The sequence below is a fragment of the Gracilinanus agilis genome, chromosome 4, assembly GCF_016433145.1.
Source record: "Gracilinanus agilis isolate LMUSP501 chromosome 4, AgileGrace, whole genome shotgun sequence".
Lineage (NCBI taxonomy): Eukaryota > Metazoa > Chordata > Mammalia > Didelphimorphia > Didelphidae > Gracilinanus > Gracilinanus agilis.
This window is the reverse complement of record NC_058133.1, coordinates 243,673,098-243,686,492: the sequence shown is the minus strand read 5'-3', so window position 1 is coordinate 243,686,492 and position 13,395 is coordinate 243,673,098. Positions and strand designations below refer to the sequence as shown.

The following is a 13,395-nucleotide window of genomic DNA, read 5'->3' as shown; positions in this document are numbered from 1 at the left end:
TGGAAATATATAGTCAATTTTGATGGGTAGTTGATCCGTGGTTGCAGGCCCAGCTCTCTTGCCTTTCTGAATATTGTATTCCAAGCCTTACGGTCTTTTAGAGTGGAGGCTGCCAGATCCTGTGTGATCCTGATTGGTACTCCTTGATATTTGAATTGTCTCTTTCTGGCTTCTTGTAAGATTTTTTCTTTTGCTTGAAAGCTTTTGAATTTGGCAATAATATTTCTAACCGATTTCTTCTCTGGGTCGAATGTGGTAGGTGTTCTATGAATCCTTTCGATGTCTATATTGCCCTCTTGTTGTAGGACTTCAGTGCAATTTTGCTGAATAATTTCTTTTAGTACGGAGTCCAGGTTTCTATTAATTTCTGGTTTTTCTGGAAGGCCAATTATTCTCAAATTATCTCTTCTAGACTGGTTTTCTTGGTCTGTCACTCTCTCATTGAGATATTTCATGTTTCCTTCTATTTTTTCAGTCTTTTGACTTTGTTTTATTTGTTCTTGTTGTCTTGAGAGATCATTAGCTTCCAGTTGCTCAATTCTAGCCTTTAGGGATTGATTTTCGGCTATAATCTTTCGGTTTTCGGCCATAATCTTCTGGTATTCGACCATAATCTTCTGGTATTCCTTTTCAATCTGGTCATTTCTGGTGTTCAATTTGCTTATCAGTTCATTTGGTTTCTGAGCCTCACTTTCCAGTTGCAAGATTCTACCTTTTAAACTGTTATTTTCTTGCCAGATCTCTTCCATTTTCCTCAAAATCTCAGTTTTGAACTCTTCCATAGCTTGTGAGGAGTTTTCCTTATTTGAGGAGGGTCCGGATGCTTGTTTGTTCTCCTCCTCTGTTTGCTCGGTTGTCTGGATTTTCTCTGTGTAAAAGCTGTCGAGTGTTAAAGACTTCTTTTTCTTGTTATTATTATTCTTTCTCTTCTGAACCTCCTGTGACTGAGTACCATCATTAGCCCAGCAGCTTCTCAGATTTATCCTCGCACTCAGTGTCTGTTCCTGGTCTATTGGTTCCTGCGGTCTGAGTTCTGGTTTTTTCCAAGGTCAAGCCCCCTGGTGGACCCCCTTGCTTGATCCTCTGCAGGAGGTTCCTTTACAAGTCTCAGGGCGCTGCTTCCACAGTCGTATACCCGTCTGCACTGGTTCCCCACTCAGGTTTTCAGAGCTTTAGTTCCTGGCTGTGTCTGCCTCCACCCACGCCTGCGCCCAGCATCCACTCTCTGCTCCCGCGCTCAGATTTCGCGTGCGTTTTTTGACTTAATGGGGTCCTAAGTCTTGCTGCTCTCAGGAACAGGTCCCGGAGCTGCTGATGACTCGATGGGTGCCCCAAACTTGCTCTATTTCTTTTTAGCTGGGTTCGGAGCTATAGATGAGTGTGGAGGGGTGGGGGTGGGGCGGTTGCTCAGCCCGCGATTAAGTGAGAGCCCTTTATAGCCTGGAAATGTCTCGATTCCACGTACCTTCCACGCTGTGCCCTGTTGTGGGGTTCCTCCGTTCGTCTGGACTTGTTTTTATGTCCCCTTGAGGAGTTTTGTGTGTTTCGGTCAGGAGAGGTTAAGAGCTGCTTCTTACTCTGCCGCCATCTTAACCCGGAAGCCCAGTACCATCTATTGATATTATTTTAAATCTTATAGCAGCACCCCCAAAATAAAGACCTTAAAAAAAAGTTCAAGATCCCAAATTCCTGAGATATAACAGATCCACAGACAGGGGGAGTTTCTGTATTGTTAAGGATAATGCTGACAGGAAAAAGAAACTCAGTTCAGGCCTGGATTGCCAAAAAACAAACTATCTGGTGGGAATTTGTTAGACAATGCAGAACAAGATGATATTTAAAATGTCTTTTCAACAGTCCTACAAACTGCATGAACTTTTAAGTATTGATCTTTAAGACTACAAATAGTCACTTCATGCCTGATTCAAGTTGTATATTGAGTACCTTTCAACTCACACTTTGGGGAGAACCTAGACATGAACTAAATCTAAGCTTTAGGATATTTTTCACTGTAGCACCTGGCTGAGATAACAACGAGCTGAACAATTTGAAAAGTCTTACACTTATTTTAAGTGGTCATGCTCCCTCAAAACTGAACCTGATTACCACAGGCATGGATCTAGAGCAGATGGGACTCTTAATGAAGAGGAAGACCCAGTTCCTTAGATCCAGTACCAGTCTGTAGTTATTACAATTGTTCATATATGTCATTTAAAGGTCTCAGATTTTCTCTACTCTGAAAAGTCTTTTAGTAGCTTCCAATTTCCTTTACCTTAAGTGTGATTCAGTTTCCTCATCTATAAAATAAAGGGTCTGGACTAGCTAACATGAGGCCTCTTCTGGCACTAAACTTGTGATTCCATGAAAATGATTTGCCTACAGTCACAGAGTTAACAAACTTTTGAGCTAGCCCTTAAACTCAGGTCTTCCAAACTCAAGTGTCATGCTTTTTCCATATTATGTTATACTAGAAACATGCCTACCAACAAGTGAAAAAGTAGCAGAGAAAATGAAATAGCATTACTATCCAGTAGATGACCCAGTGGAAACTAGGCTGGGGAACATAAGACTTTCAATGTGGTACAGAACTCCTTTTTAATCAAAAGTACTCAGTGAAGCATTTTCTTCTTTTAGGGACTTACCTTACCACTCTCATCAAATTTTCCAACTTGAGAAAACCATTCTTGTGAGCAGAACCAGGTAGGCATGATCACTGTTGGTCCATAAGAAGTGAACACCTAGGAAACATGGTTATAATTAAGGGAATTAATTTTAAAAATTTCATTCTTCATATAAAGCCTATCAAATAGTCAATTAACAGATATTTATTGTATACCTACTATGTGCCTGGCACTGGAAACATGGAAACAAAAATGAAACAGTATTTACTCTCAAGGAACTTATATTTGAACAGAATATATGTATGTGTGCATACTTATATGTATAAATGTATACATAAATACATTTACACACCAAATAAATATAGATCAATATGAAGTAGTTAGGGGAGGAAGGCACTAGCAGTTGTTTCTCCCAAAATACAATTTCAGAAAAGGATAAATGAATTTCAATTGAATGTTAGAAGTAGAAAGGATTTTAGAGCTAGCTATCCCAACCTCTTTCATTTTACCTTTATAAACTATGAAGCATTTTGTAAGTGTGAACATGAGAAAACTGAGGTCAAGAAATACAGTCATTTGCCCAGAGTCACACAGAAAGTTAATGGCAGAGCTGGAACTAAAGATGAGGCCACTAGGCTCCTTTTTCAATTGATAACAATAATTCCAGTTTTAAGAAGCATAGAGGATCTAGACCTAGTACAGGTATAGAGAACTCCTGGGTAAGAGAACTCTATCAGTGCAGGTTGGCATCTTCTCTTTTATTTATAGTCTTAGCTGCTGTTATAATCATTAATCTGGGATAAGATGGATGCCGCCTTGACTGACAGGGATGGCAGTTGAGAGTTTGGAGGAATGTTCCCAGGTGCCATGAGCCAGGGGCAAACATCAGTTAGCCCCTCTGAGAGGATACATAAACCATCAATATTTATCTGCAGCAATAGCCTTCCCTATTCTCTGGCTTGGCTGTGGCCAGGTCTGGTCAGAGATAGAGAGAGGGTGAAGACCTCAAGCCTCCACCAACCTAGCAGTCTCCAGTCCTGATTATCAATTAATTTAATAGTTAACAAAGCAATAGGGTTACCAATTCCCAATCCTGTACCTGGTTATCCTTTCCCTATCTATAGATAAACAGTGTTTAATAACAAGTATCTTCCCGAGTGGACATTCTATCACAGCCCTTGGGAAGGGAGTTCAATTATGCAGTCAGATCCTAATCATTATCCAAAGCTAATCAATAGCCCATTACCAATCAATCCAACCCCAGGTTGGGCCTAGAGAGGTTAACCATCCACCTAACCTCTTGAGGGGTCCTCGCTTGGGCAGTTGTTAGAAGGAGTCACTGACAGGTTAATCAACCAAACCTGTCAGGGAGAAGAGGGATAATTTACAGCAGCAGTCAGGGTGAATGGAGTAGGTGTTCCTCCAACCAACTGCAGTTATTATATATATTCCCTATCTACATTCTTTTAACACTGCCTAGAGTATTGAGGTATTATGTGACTTGCCCAGGGCCATACACCTAGTATATGTTCAAGGCTGGAATTAAAGTCATACTGCCTCACTAAGAAGTATATAAATTATATGAATTATAATTGAAAGTAAAATTCCAGTCCTTATTATCAATAGAACTACACATAAAACAAGAAAACAGAAATAAAAGTATGTTTTCACTCTCCAGGTTGCATGAAATCCCTTTTAAATAACAATGCAAAAACAACAAAAAATCAATAAAACTTTTTTAAAGAAAAAGGAAAAGAAAATTATGGAAAAGAAAAATGTCCAATTCTAACCATAGCCTTTATACTCAGTATCAAAAACTAGTTTTAAAAAATCTTTAAAAGGAAGAAAAATACTGTGGCAAACAATGTGAATATTCCCACTAATTTCCTATGTCTTAAATCATAACTACTTCCACAAGGAATAAATACCAATATGGCTAGAACTATACATAATAATGTTTTCTGCCTTAAGCATCTCAAACCCAATCAAGAATATCCAGATACACAACTATTATGAAGCAAATAAAATACTCATCCAAAAAAGGTATATAGTGTACATGGCAGCATCACAAGGAAAGCAGCAGAAACTTTCCAGAAAATGAGTTTTGAGTTAAAATTTCAATTTGCTGCTGTTTTTGAAAATCTTGGTAAGATCCTTTGAGAAAAATAAATTCAGTGTTTCAGATGTTCTGAAGTGTCAATTTCCTTTTATTTAAATTTGGGGAAACCAACTGAATGATGGTGGTTAGTCTGATATCACTCTATATTGTCCACAATGTCTTCTGTCACCTGTTGTCTCCAGATTCCATTATTCCCTCCTTCACCTATATAAGTTAACAAATACTTATTGAGGTCTCAGAACTTAGCATTGCTCTAGAAATATATCCATTTGGACACCAAGTGCCACTCATTTCTCCTACTTAATGTCACTCAAACTTGGCCCTTGTTTTGCCATCATCCTAGTCTTATTGTTTCTTACCTGAATTATTAAAATTTTAATAAAATAGGAGAAGCAGAGTGGCATAGCAAAAAAAGAATTGGGTAAGTCACTTAACCTTGCATACCCTAAGCAATTCTCTGTAATAATAATTTTTTAAAAAAGCATTTATTAAATGCCTACTGTGTATATGTCAAATAAAAGACATTACAAAATTAAGAGTGCAGTAGATTTTATCAACTCCCTGTCTGAGACTTATTTCACCCAGGTAGCCTTTCTGAATCACAATCCATGACAAGTAATTCCAAATAACTTACCTCACTCCAAATTCTTTCTGTATATACTTTTTATCCCACTCCTCACATATCATAACATCTGGAGGATATTAAGGGACCTGAGAAATTATCTAGATGAACCTCCTTTTCTTAACAAATGAAGAAACTGAGGTCCAGGGAGGCAAAATGACTTACCTATAGCTGGAGAGTAGGAGTCATTCAACTAGTCCAGGTGTTCAAATTCTAAATCTGATGTTCTCATTAAACAGTTGCCTCCCTAATTACATTCATTCAAGAAACATTTATTAAAGGACTTCACTTTCATAAGATCCGAGAGAGAGAAAGAACACAGCAGACAGACAGACAGACACAGACACAGACACACACACACAGTATTCAATAAATACTATTTGTAATCAATGGCAGAGTTGTTCTTTTAATTATAAAAGGGATTAATCTAGTATTTCTTTAAAAATTAAGATCTCAACTCTAATGTCACCTGAAAAATTCAACAAATATTTGCAAAGTGCTTCCTATGTAAAGAATATTGTGCTAAGTGCTGTGAGAAATATAAAGTTTATATAAAAGGAAGGAAGATGGAATGTATAGTTTAATAAGTAGATATGAAGTATACAGAAATAACTATAAAACAAAGTAATGCATGTTAAATAAGCAAGAGAGAAGGAAAGATAAATGATATATGAAGACTGACAAGGAAAAGAAAATTATCAACTATATCAAGTTCTTAACCTAGAATCCATGGACCTCCAAGGGTTAGGGGGTTGAGGGTGTACTTTGTGAACTTGGATAGGAAAAAAATCACATCTTTATTTTCACTAACTACTAATTGAACTTTTGTATTTCAATTATGAGTTTAAAAAGAAAAATTATTATGCAAATAGGACCATCAGTTTCACCAGAATGTTAAAAAAGGTTTTTTTTAAAAACACAAAAAAGGTTGGGGAATCCCTGAGCTTGGGGAGCCATAGAAAGCTTTATTATTCAATTCAATTAACATTAATTAAACACCTATTATGTGCCATGCACTGTGCTAATGGCTGGGGATACAAAAAGAAGTGAAAAACAGTCCTTGACCTCAAGAGTCTTACAGTCTAAAGGGGGGGACAATATATAAACAATATGTTCAAAGCAAGCAATATACAGGATTAATAGGTATTAATTAAAAGGAGCAAAGCATTTGAATTAAGACAGGTTAGGGAAGGCTTTCTGTTGAAAGTGAGATTTTACTTGGGATTTGAAAGTAGCTAGGGAGGTCAGTAATCAGTGCAGAGAAGAGAGAATGTTCCAGTCATGGACCGTGAAACTTCCAGGAAGCTAATATCACTGGATCAAAAAGTATATGCTGGGGAATAAGGTGCAAGAAGTCTAGAAAGGTAAGAGGGGTGGCTCTTTATAAAGGGCCTTGAATGCAAAACAGATTATTTTTTCCTAGAGGAAATAGAATGCCACTGGAGTTTACTGAGTAAGGAAGTGACATGATCAGACCTGAGTTTTATATAGGAAAATCACTTTAGTGGCTGAATGGAGGATGGACTGGAGTAGAGACAGACTTGGATCAAGCAGACCCACAAGTAGGCCACTGTGGAAATCCTAGCATGAGGTGATGAGGGCCTGATAATCCTTATCAGGAGGAGAGAAGAAGGGGGTTTCAAGAGATTTTAAAGGTGAAATTAACAGGCCTTGGCAACAGCTTGGATATGGGCCAAGATGGCATTCAAGTCAGCAAAAACTAGAAGGCAGTTTTGTGGATACAAATTTTAGAATGAATTTCCTGAATGCCACTTTTTATTTCACATCATTATCTGGAAGACTCCATCATCAAAGGTATATGGACAATTGGGGTGCCCTCTAAGGATCAGAGACAAATTGGAAAAATTGACCAAAGGGCAAATTAGTGTTATCCTAAATCCAAGCGTTCAGATTACAGATACAAAGTAATAATTACATTGGCTGTCAGATCGAGTAAAAACATTATATAGGGAATGAGTAAATGAAGAAAAATATGGTACTCTATTAAAGAGACAGGGGCAGTTAGGTGGTTCAGTGGATATAAAGCCAGGCCTGGCTCAGACATTTCCTAGCTGTGTGATCCTAGAACAGTTTCTTAATCCCAAATGCCTAATCTTTACAACTCTTCTACTTTGGAACTAACACTTAGTATTGGTTCTAAGATAGAAGGTGAGGGTTAAAAAAAAAAGATATTAAAGAGGCTATGATTCACAAAACTATATTGCTGGTGTGTGTGTGTGTGTGTGTGTGTGTGTACCCTTGGAGCAAAGTAATAGAAATGAGGTTATTCCTAATGAGGTGACAGCTAATGCCAATGAGAATGACACCAAAGTTGCTTGTCCTCTAAGAAATAATTATTTTTCTCTATAGTTAGGTATGAAATCCTTGAGTATACTTCAGAGGGAAAGAGATGGATAATGATTATTGTTGACTCCCTCTGAAGTAGGGAGTCAGAGAACATTAACATTAACATCAGACAAGACTGAAGAGCTTTGATGAACCTGAAAGAGTAGGAGGTCTGGAGTAAAAAGGACAGGAGTTGAAGTCCCATCTTCAATATTCATCATCTATGTGACCATAAGACATTTACTTCCTGGGCTTCAGTTTTTTTATCTGTAAAATGGGAGGGGAGAGGGGAGAAGTTGGACTAGATGGCCTGTGAGGACCCTTCCAGTGATACAGTTCTATGATCTGTCAAATCTCATGTCTAGTTCTGTTTCTTATGATTTACATGTGTAAAAAATATGATAGTTATAATTAATTTAGAAAGTATTGCTAAAAGATTATGAAATCTTAAGTAAAAAACTGAAGATCTCAGAGCTATGGAGGCAAATCTATGGCATGTATGCCACAGAGGAGGCTAGAAAGCCAGAGGGACTCGGAGACTAAGATGCTCCCTTACCCCTCTCCATCATGCCTGAGGACATTTTTTCACTTCACTTGCCCCTCTGCCCAGAAGCCCAATGGGAACACTTTCTCCTTCCCCTGTCTGAAAGAAAGCAGCTTGGGGTGGGAGTGGGGGAGAGAGACAGCACTCACTCTCAAAAAGGTTTACTATCAATGCCTTTGAGGATACATGTGAAATTTTGAACTATTGTCAATTTGAAGCAAGGAATTCAGGACAGAAAGGCATAGTTGGGATGTGAACACTTGGATAAGAAGACAGAATCTAAAAACAGGTTTTAGATTTCCAAACTACAGAGCAAAATTTAAGAATGAGGGTCTCCTGGACATAAGGGGAGTGCCTAAGTAAAAATGTATATAACTAGAGACTTACAAATCAAATTAAAAGGACTTTACCCTGAAAAGAAAGATTAAGAGAGAAAATTTTAAACAAAGAATGTCAGAACTAGAAGAGACCTACAAGAGCATATTTACATGAGAAAGGGAGGAATGCAGAATTTTTATTTTCTCAATCTCAAGAAGGAGAATCTGGTGAAGTAGCTGAAAAGAATAAAGAAATTAAAGAGTACTGACAAGTGGATGCACCAGGCCAAATAAATGAAAGGTTCTTGGGAAGAACAGAGACATCACGAAAATGATGTTTTATGAAGGTTAAACTGAGAGCAGGAATATATGCTATGCACTTGTCTAAACCTATAACTGCTTCTCAGTTTGCATTTACTTCATTCTGGTCACATGTTAGTTCTGGACATACTGCATAGAAGCACTAGAATATTAGGACATCTATTTTCTGGTCCCTACCACTTGTCACTCATCACCCTAAATTTGTCCTCTCAAATTCACTATAAATGGACAAAAGTCTAAAAACATTTTAAGTCTGTTTATTAATAATAATGATATAGTAATATGTCAGGAGCAGCTATGTGACTCAATGACTGAGAACCAGTCTAGAGATAAGAAGTCCTGGGTTGAAATATGTCCTCAGGTACTTTCTAGCTATATAATCCTGGGCAAGTCACTTACCTAGCCCTTACTGCTCTTCTACCTTGAAACCAATACACTGTATTGATTCTAAAATGGAAAGGAAAGGTTTAAAATATATATCATACTATATCCAAAATAGAGAGAGCCAACAATCAAACAATTCATCAATCTTTGAGGAGCAGTAACTTATCTGAATTAAATCAGAAGAAGGACTAGGATGGACTTAGGATCAGTCAAAGAAATTTGAAGTCTCTAGGGGCCACCTGGATTTTGTCTTTTGTGCTCAGCCCTCAACCTACCTTGGCTTGCCTATTCTAAGATTTCTGCATAACTTCACTGAGGGTCCCTCTGTAGCTACTTGGATTGGGTAAAGGAATAAAGAGATGATTCATTTTACTCTTACCAGAGTGAAGAATCTAATGCTAGATGTATTTTTGGAGGACCTGAGATTTCTCAGCTGGTTTCACTAGGTACTTCTTACCTATAAAATTACAGATCAGATCCAAAAAGAAAAAATAATAAAAACAAAAACATGGCTATTATAAAAAAAGTGAGGGGCAGCTGGGTAGCTCAGTGGATTGAGAGCCAGGCCTAGAGACGGGAGGTCCTAGGTTCAAATCCGGCCTCAGACACTTCCCAGCTGTGTGACCCTGGGCAAGTCACTTGACCCCCATTGCCTACCCTTACCACTCTTCCACCTATAAGTCAATACACAGAAGTTAAGGGTTTAAAATTAAAAAAAAAAGTGAAACCTGGATAAGGATAGTTTGGGTATATTTATATTTGTGCCATTGTTTATGTCCCGAATAAATATAGATCAAAGAATTAAACTATAAAATTTCAGAGTAACATTAAGTACATGAAACTTTCCATATCTGAAGACTGTATTCATTCAAAAATGACTAATAAAAGGGGGCAGCTGGGTGGCTCAGTGGATTGAGAGCCAGACCTAGAGACTGGAGTTCCTGGGTTCAAATCTGATCTCAGACACTTCTGAGTTGTGTGACCCTGGGCAAGTGACTTAATCCCCATTGTCTAGCCTTTATAAAAAAAAAATGACTAATAAAAATCTGCATTGCCTGTCCCTATCCTTTTGCAATAGACATCCCCTTTGGCTGGAATGCCTTTGTTCATCTTTTCCTCACAAAATCCCTTTCTTATTTTAAAAAACTCAGCTTAAACAATACCTTCTCTATATAATACCTCATATTTAACTAACCAGTTAGATGGTGCAGTGGATAGAAATCCAGGCCTGGAGTCAGGAAGACCAGAGTTCAAATCCAACATCAGACACTTAATATCTGTGTGACCCTGGGCAAGTTACTTAATTCTATTTGCTTCAGTTTCCTCACCTGTAAAATGAGCTAGAGAAGGAAATGGTAAATCTTTGCAAAGAAAACTCCAAATGAAATCACAAAAAGTCAAACACAACTGAAGTAACTGAAGAGCAACAAAATTTTTTCTGTACATATTTGTTTCTCACATATTAATATGGGTATGTGCTGTCTCCAACAATAGAATATTAGCTCTTTGAGAATAGCAGTTATTTTATATTTTACATTTTATTTCTATTATATAGCATATGTAGGTATTTAAACATCCTAGTTTATTAATTTTCACTGTCTTTAATCACTCATCAAATTGCTTTTGGTCATGTCTGAATACACAAAAAGTCTTTTCTTTAACAGCCTTCTCAACTTGTCTTCTCTCCATCATAATACTTTGTACCTTTCCCCATACTTCGTTGTGTGGTAAAACATTAAAGAATTCACTATAACTGAAGAAATACCTTAAGTGACAAGAGATGAGCATTTCATCACCTCTTGTAGACACTTAAATTTCAAAGTAAAGGAGCTACTTACACCTTTTTGGGAAGGTACCACCTTCTCAAAGCTTCTTCCACCTCCTCAACCTTTTAAAGAATATATATATAAGATACATACAGAGTATCACCTAATAGCAACATACTTTCCAGGCATATTTTCCAGGTACATAGCATCTAATACCAAAGACTACCTGAAAAAATAACTAAAAAAGGTAAAATGCTAAATACCTGAGTGATGAGTTGCTTAGATGTTAGATTATTGATCCAACGAGTATAGCGTTCAGTTGAGTTCGGGGGTTCTCTCTTCACTTGGCACCCTATAATCTATTTTAAAAATAGAATTGAGGTTCCGGGTTAAGATGGCGGCAGAGTAAGAAGCAGCTCTTAACCTCTCCTGACCGAAACACACAAAACTCCTCAAGGGGACATAAAAACAAGTCCAGACGAACGGAGGAACCCCACAACAGGGCACAGCGTGGAAGGTACGTGGAATCGAGACATTTCCAGGCTATAAAGGGCTCTCACTAAATCGCGGGCTGAGCAACTGCCCCACCCCCAGCCCCTCCACACACAAGATCTAGAGCTCTGAAGCCAGCTAAAAAGAAATAGAGCAAGTTTGGGGCACCCATCGAGTCATTAGCAGCTCCGGGGCCTGTTCCTGAGAGCAGCAAGACTTAGGACCCCATTAAGCCAAAGAAAGCAGGCGAAATCTGAGCGCAGGTGCAGGACGCAGGGTGCACAACGCAGGCTGAGCAGAACGCAGGCACTGTGGAGGCGTGGGTGGAGGCAGACACAACCAGGAACTAAAGCCTAAGTGGGGAACCAGTGCAGACGGGTATACGACTGTGGAAGCAGCGCCCTGAGACTTGTAAAGAAACCTCCAGCAGAGGACAGACACTGAGCACGAGGATAAATCTGAGAAGCTGCTGGGGTAATGATGGCTACTCAGCCTCAGGAAGTTCAGAAGAGAAAGAATAACAACAACAAGAAAAAGAAGTCTTTAACACTCGACAGCTTTTACACAGAGAAAATCCAGACAACCGAGCAAACAGAGGAGGAGAACAAACAAGCATCCGGACCCTCCTCAAATAAGGAAAACTCCTCACAAGCTATGGAAGAGTTCAAAACTGAGATTTTGAGGAAAATGAAAGAGATCTGGCAAGAAAATAACTGTTTAAAAGGTAGAATCATGCAATTGGAAAGTGAGGCTCAGAAACCAAATGAACTGATAAGCAAATTAAACTCCAGAAATGATCAGATTGAAAAGGAATACCAGAAGATTATGGCCGAATACCAGAAGATTATGGCCGAAAACCAGAAGATTATGGCCAAAAACCAAAAGATTATGGCCGAAAACCGAAAGATTATAGCCGAAAATCAATCCCTAAAGGCTAGAATTGAGCAAGTAGAAACTAATGATCTCTCAAGACAACAAGAACAAATAAAACAAAGCCAAAAGACTGAAAAAATAGAAGGAAACATGAAATATCTCAATGAGAGAGTGACAGACCAAGAAAACCGGTCTAGAAGAGACAATTTGAGAATAATCGGTCTTCCAGAAAAACCAGAAATTAATAGAAACCTGGACTCCATACTAACAGAAATAATTCAGCAAAATTGCCCTGAAGTCCTACAAGAGGGCAAAATAGACATTGAAAGGATCCATAGAACACCCACTACATTCGATCAAGAAAGGAAAACACCAAGAAATATCATTGCAAAATTCAAGAGTTTCCAAGCAAAAGAAAAAATCTTACAAGAAGCCAGAAAGAAACAATTCAAATATCAAGGAGCACCAATCAGGATCACACAGGATCTGGCAGCCTCAACGCTAAAAGACCGCAAGGCGTGGAATACAATATTCAGAAAGGCAAGAGAGCTGGGCCTGCAACCACGGATCAACTACCCATCAAAATTGACTATATATTTCCAGGGGAAAGTATGGGCATTCAACAAAATTGAAGAATTCCAGGTATTTGCACAGAAAAGACCAGGGCTAAATGGAAAGTTTGATATCCAACCACAAAAATCGAGAGAAACCTGAAAAGGTAAATAAGATACAGAGGGAAAAGAAAGAAAACTTATAATTTTTAAATTTGCCTTTTTAAGGGCCTCAGTGAGATCTAATTATCTGTATTCCTATGTAGAGAAATGTTATGTATAATTCTCTGTAGTGAACTCTATTCACTATTATAATATTCACTATTATAGTAATCAGAAGAATAATTCACAGGGCGAGGGTGGAACACTAAATAATCTAAGATGGCGTGGGGGATGGGAAAGAGGGGGTAAATAGCAGGGGACACCAAGAGAAACTTCA

At 38.2% G+C, this 13,395-nt stretch overlaps 1 protein-coding gene across 1 annotated transcript in view; it reads right to left on the bottom strand.

The window, feature by feature from the left end:
* B3GNTL1 (UDP-GlcNAc:betaGal beta-1,3-N-acetylglucosaminyltransferase like 1) overlaps nucleotides 1–13,395 on the bottom strand; it is a 125,127-nt gene that overhangs the window by 60,784 nt on the left and 50,948 nt on the right. Inside the window, exons 6-8 of the mRNA XM_044672014.1 lie at nucleotides 11,304–11,399; nucleotides 11,115–11,162; nucleotides 2,643–2,738 (exon numbers count right to left, since the gene is read on the bottom strand). Coding sequence (XP_044527949.1) covers nucleotides 2,643–2,738; nucleotides 11,115–11,162; nucleotides 11,304–11,399 — 240 coding nt within the window. The remainder of the gene's footprint in view (nucleotides 1–2,642; nucleotides 2,739–11,114; nucleotides 11,163–11,303; nucleotides 11,400–13,395) is intronic.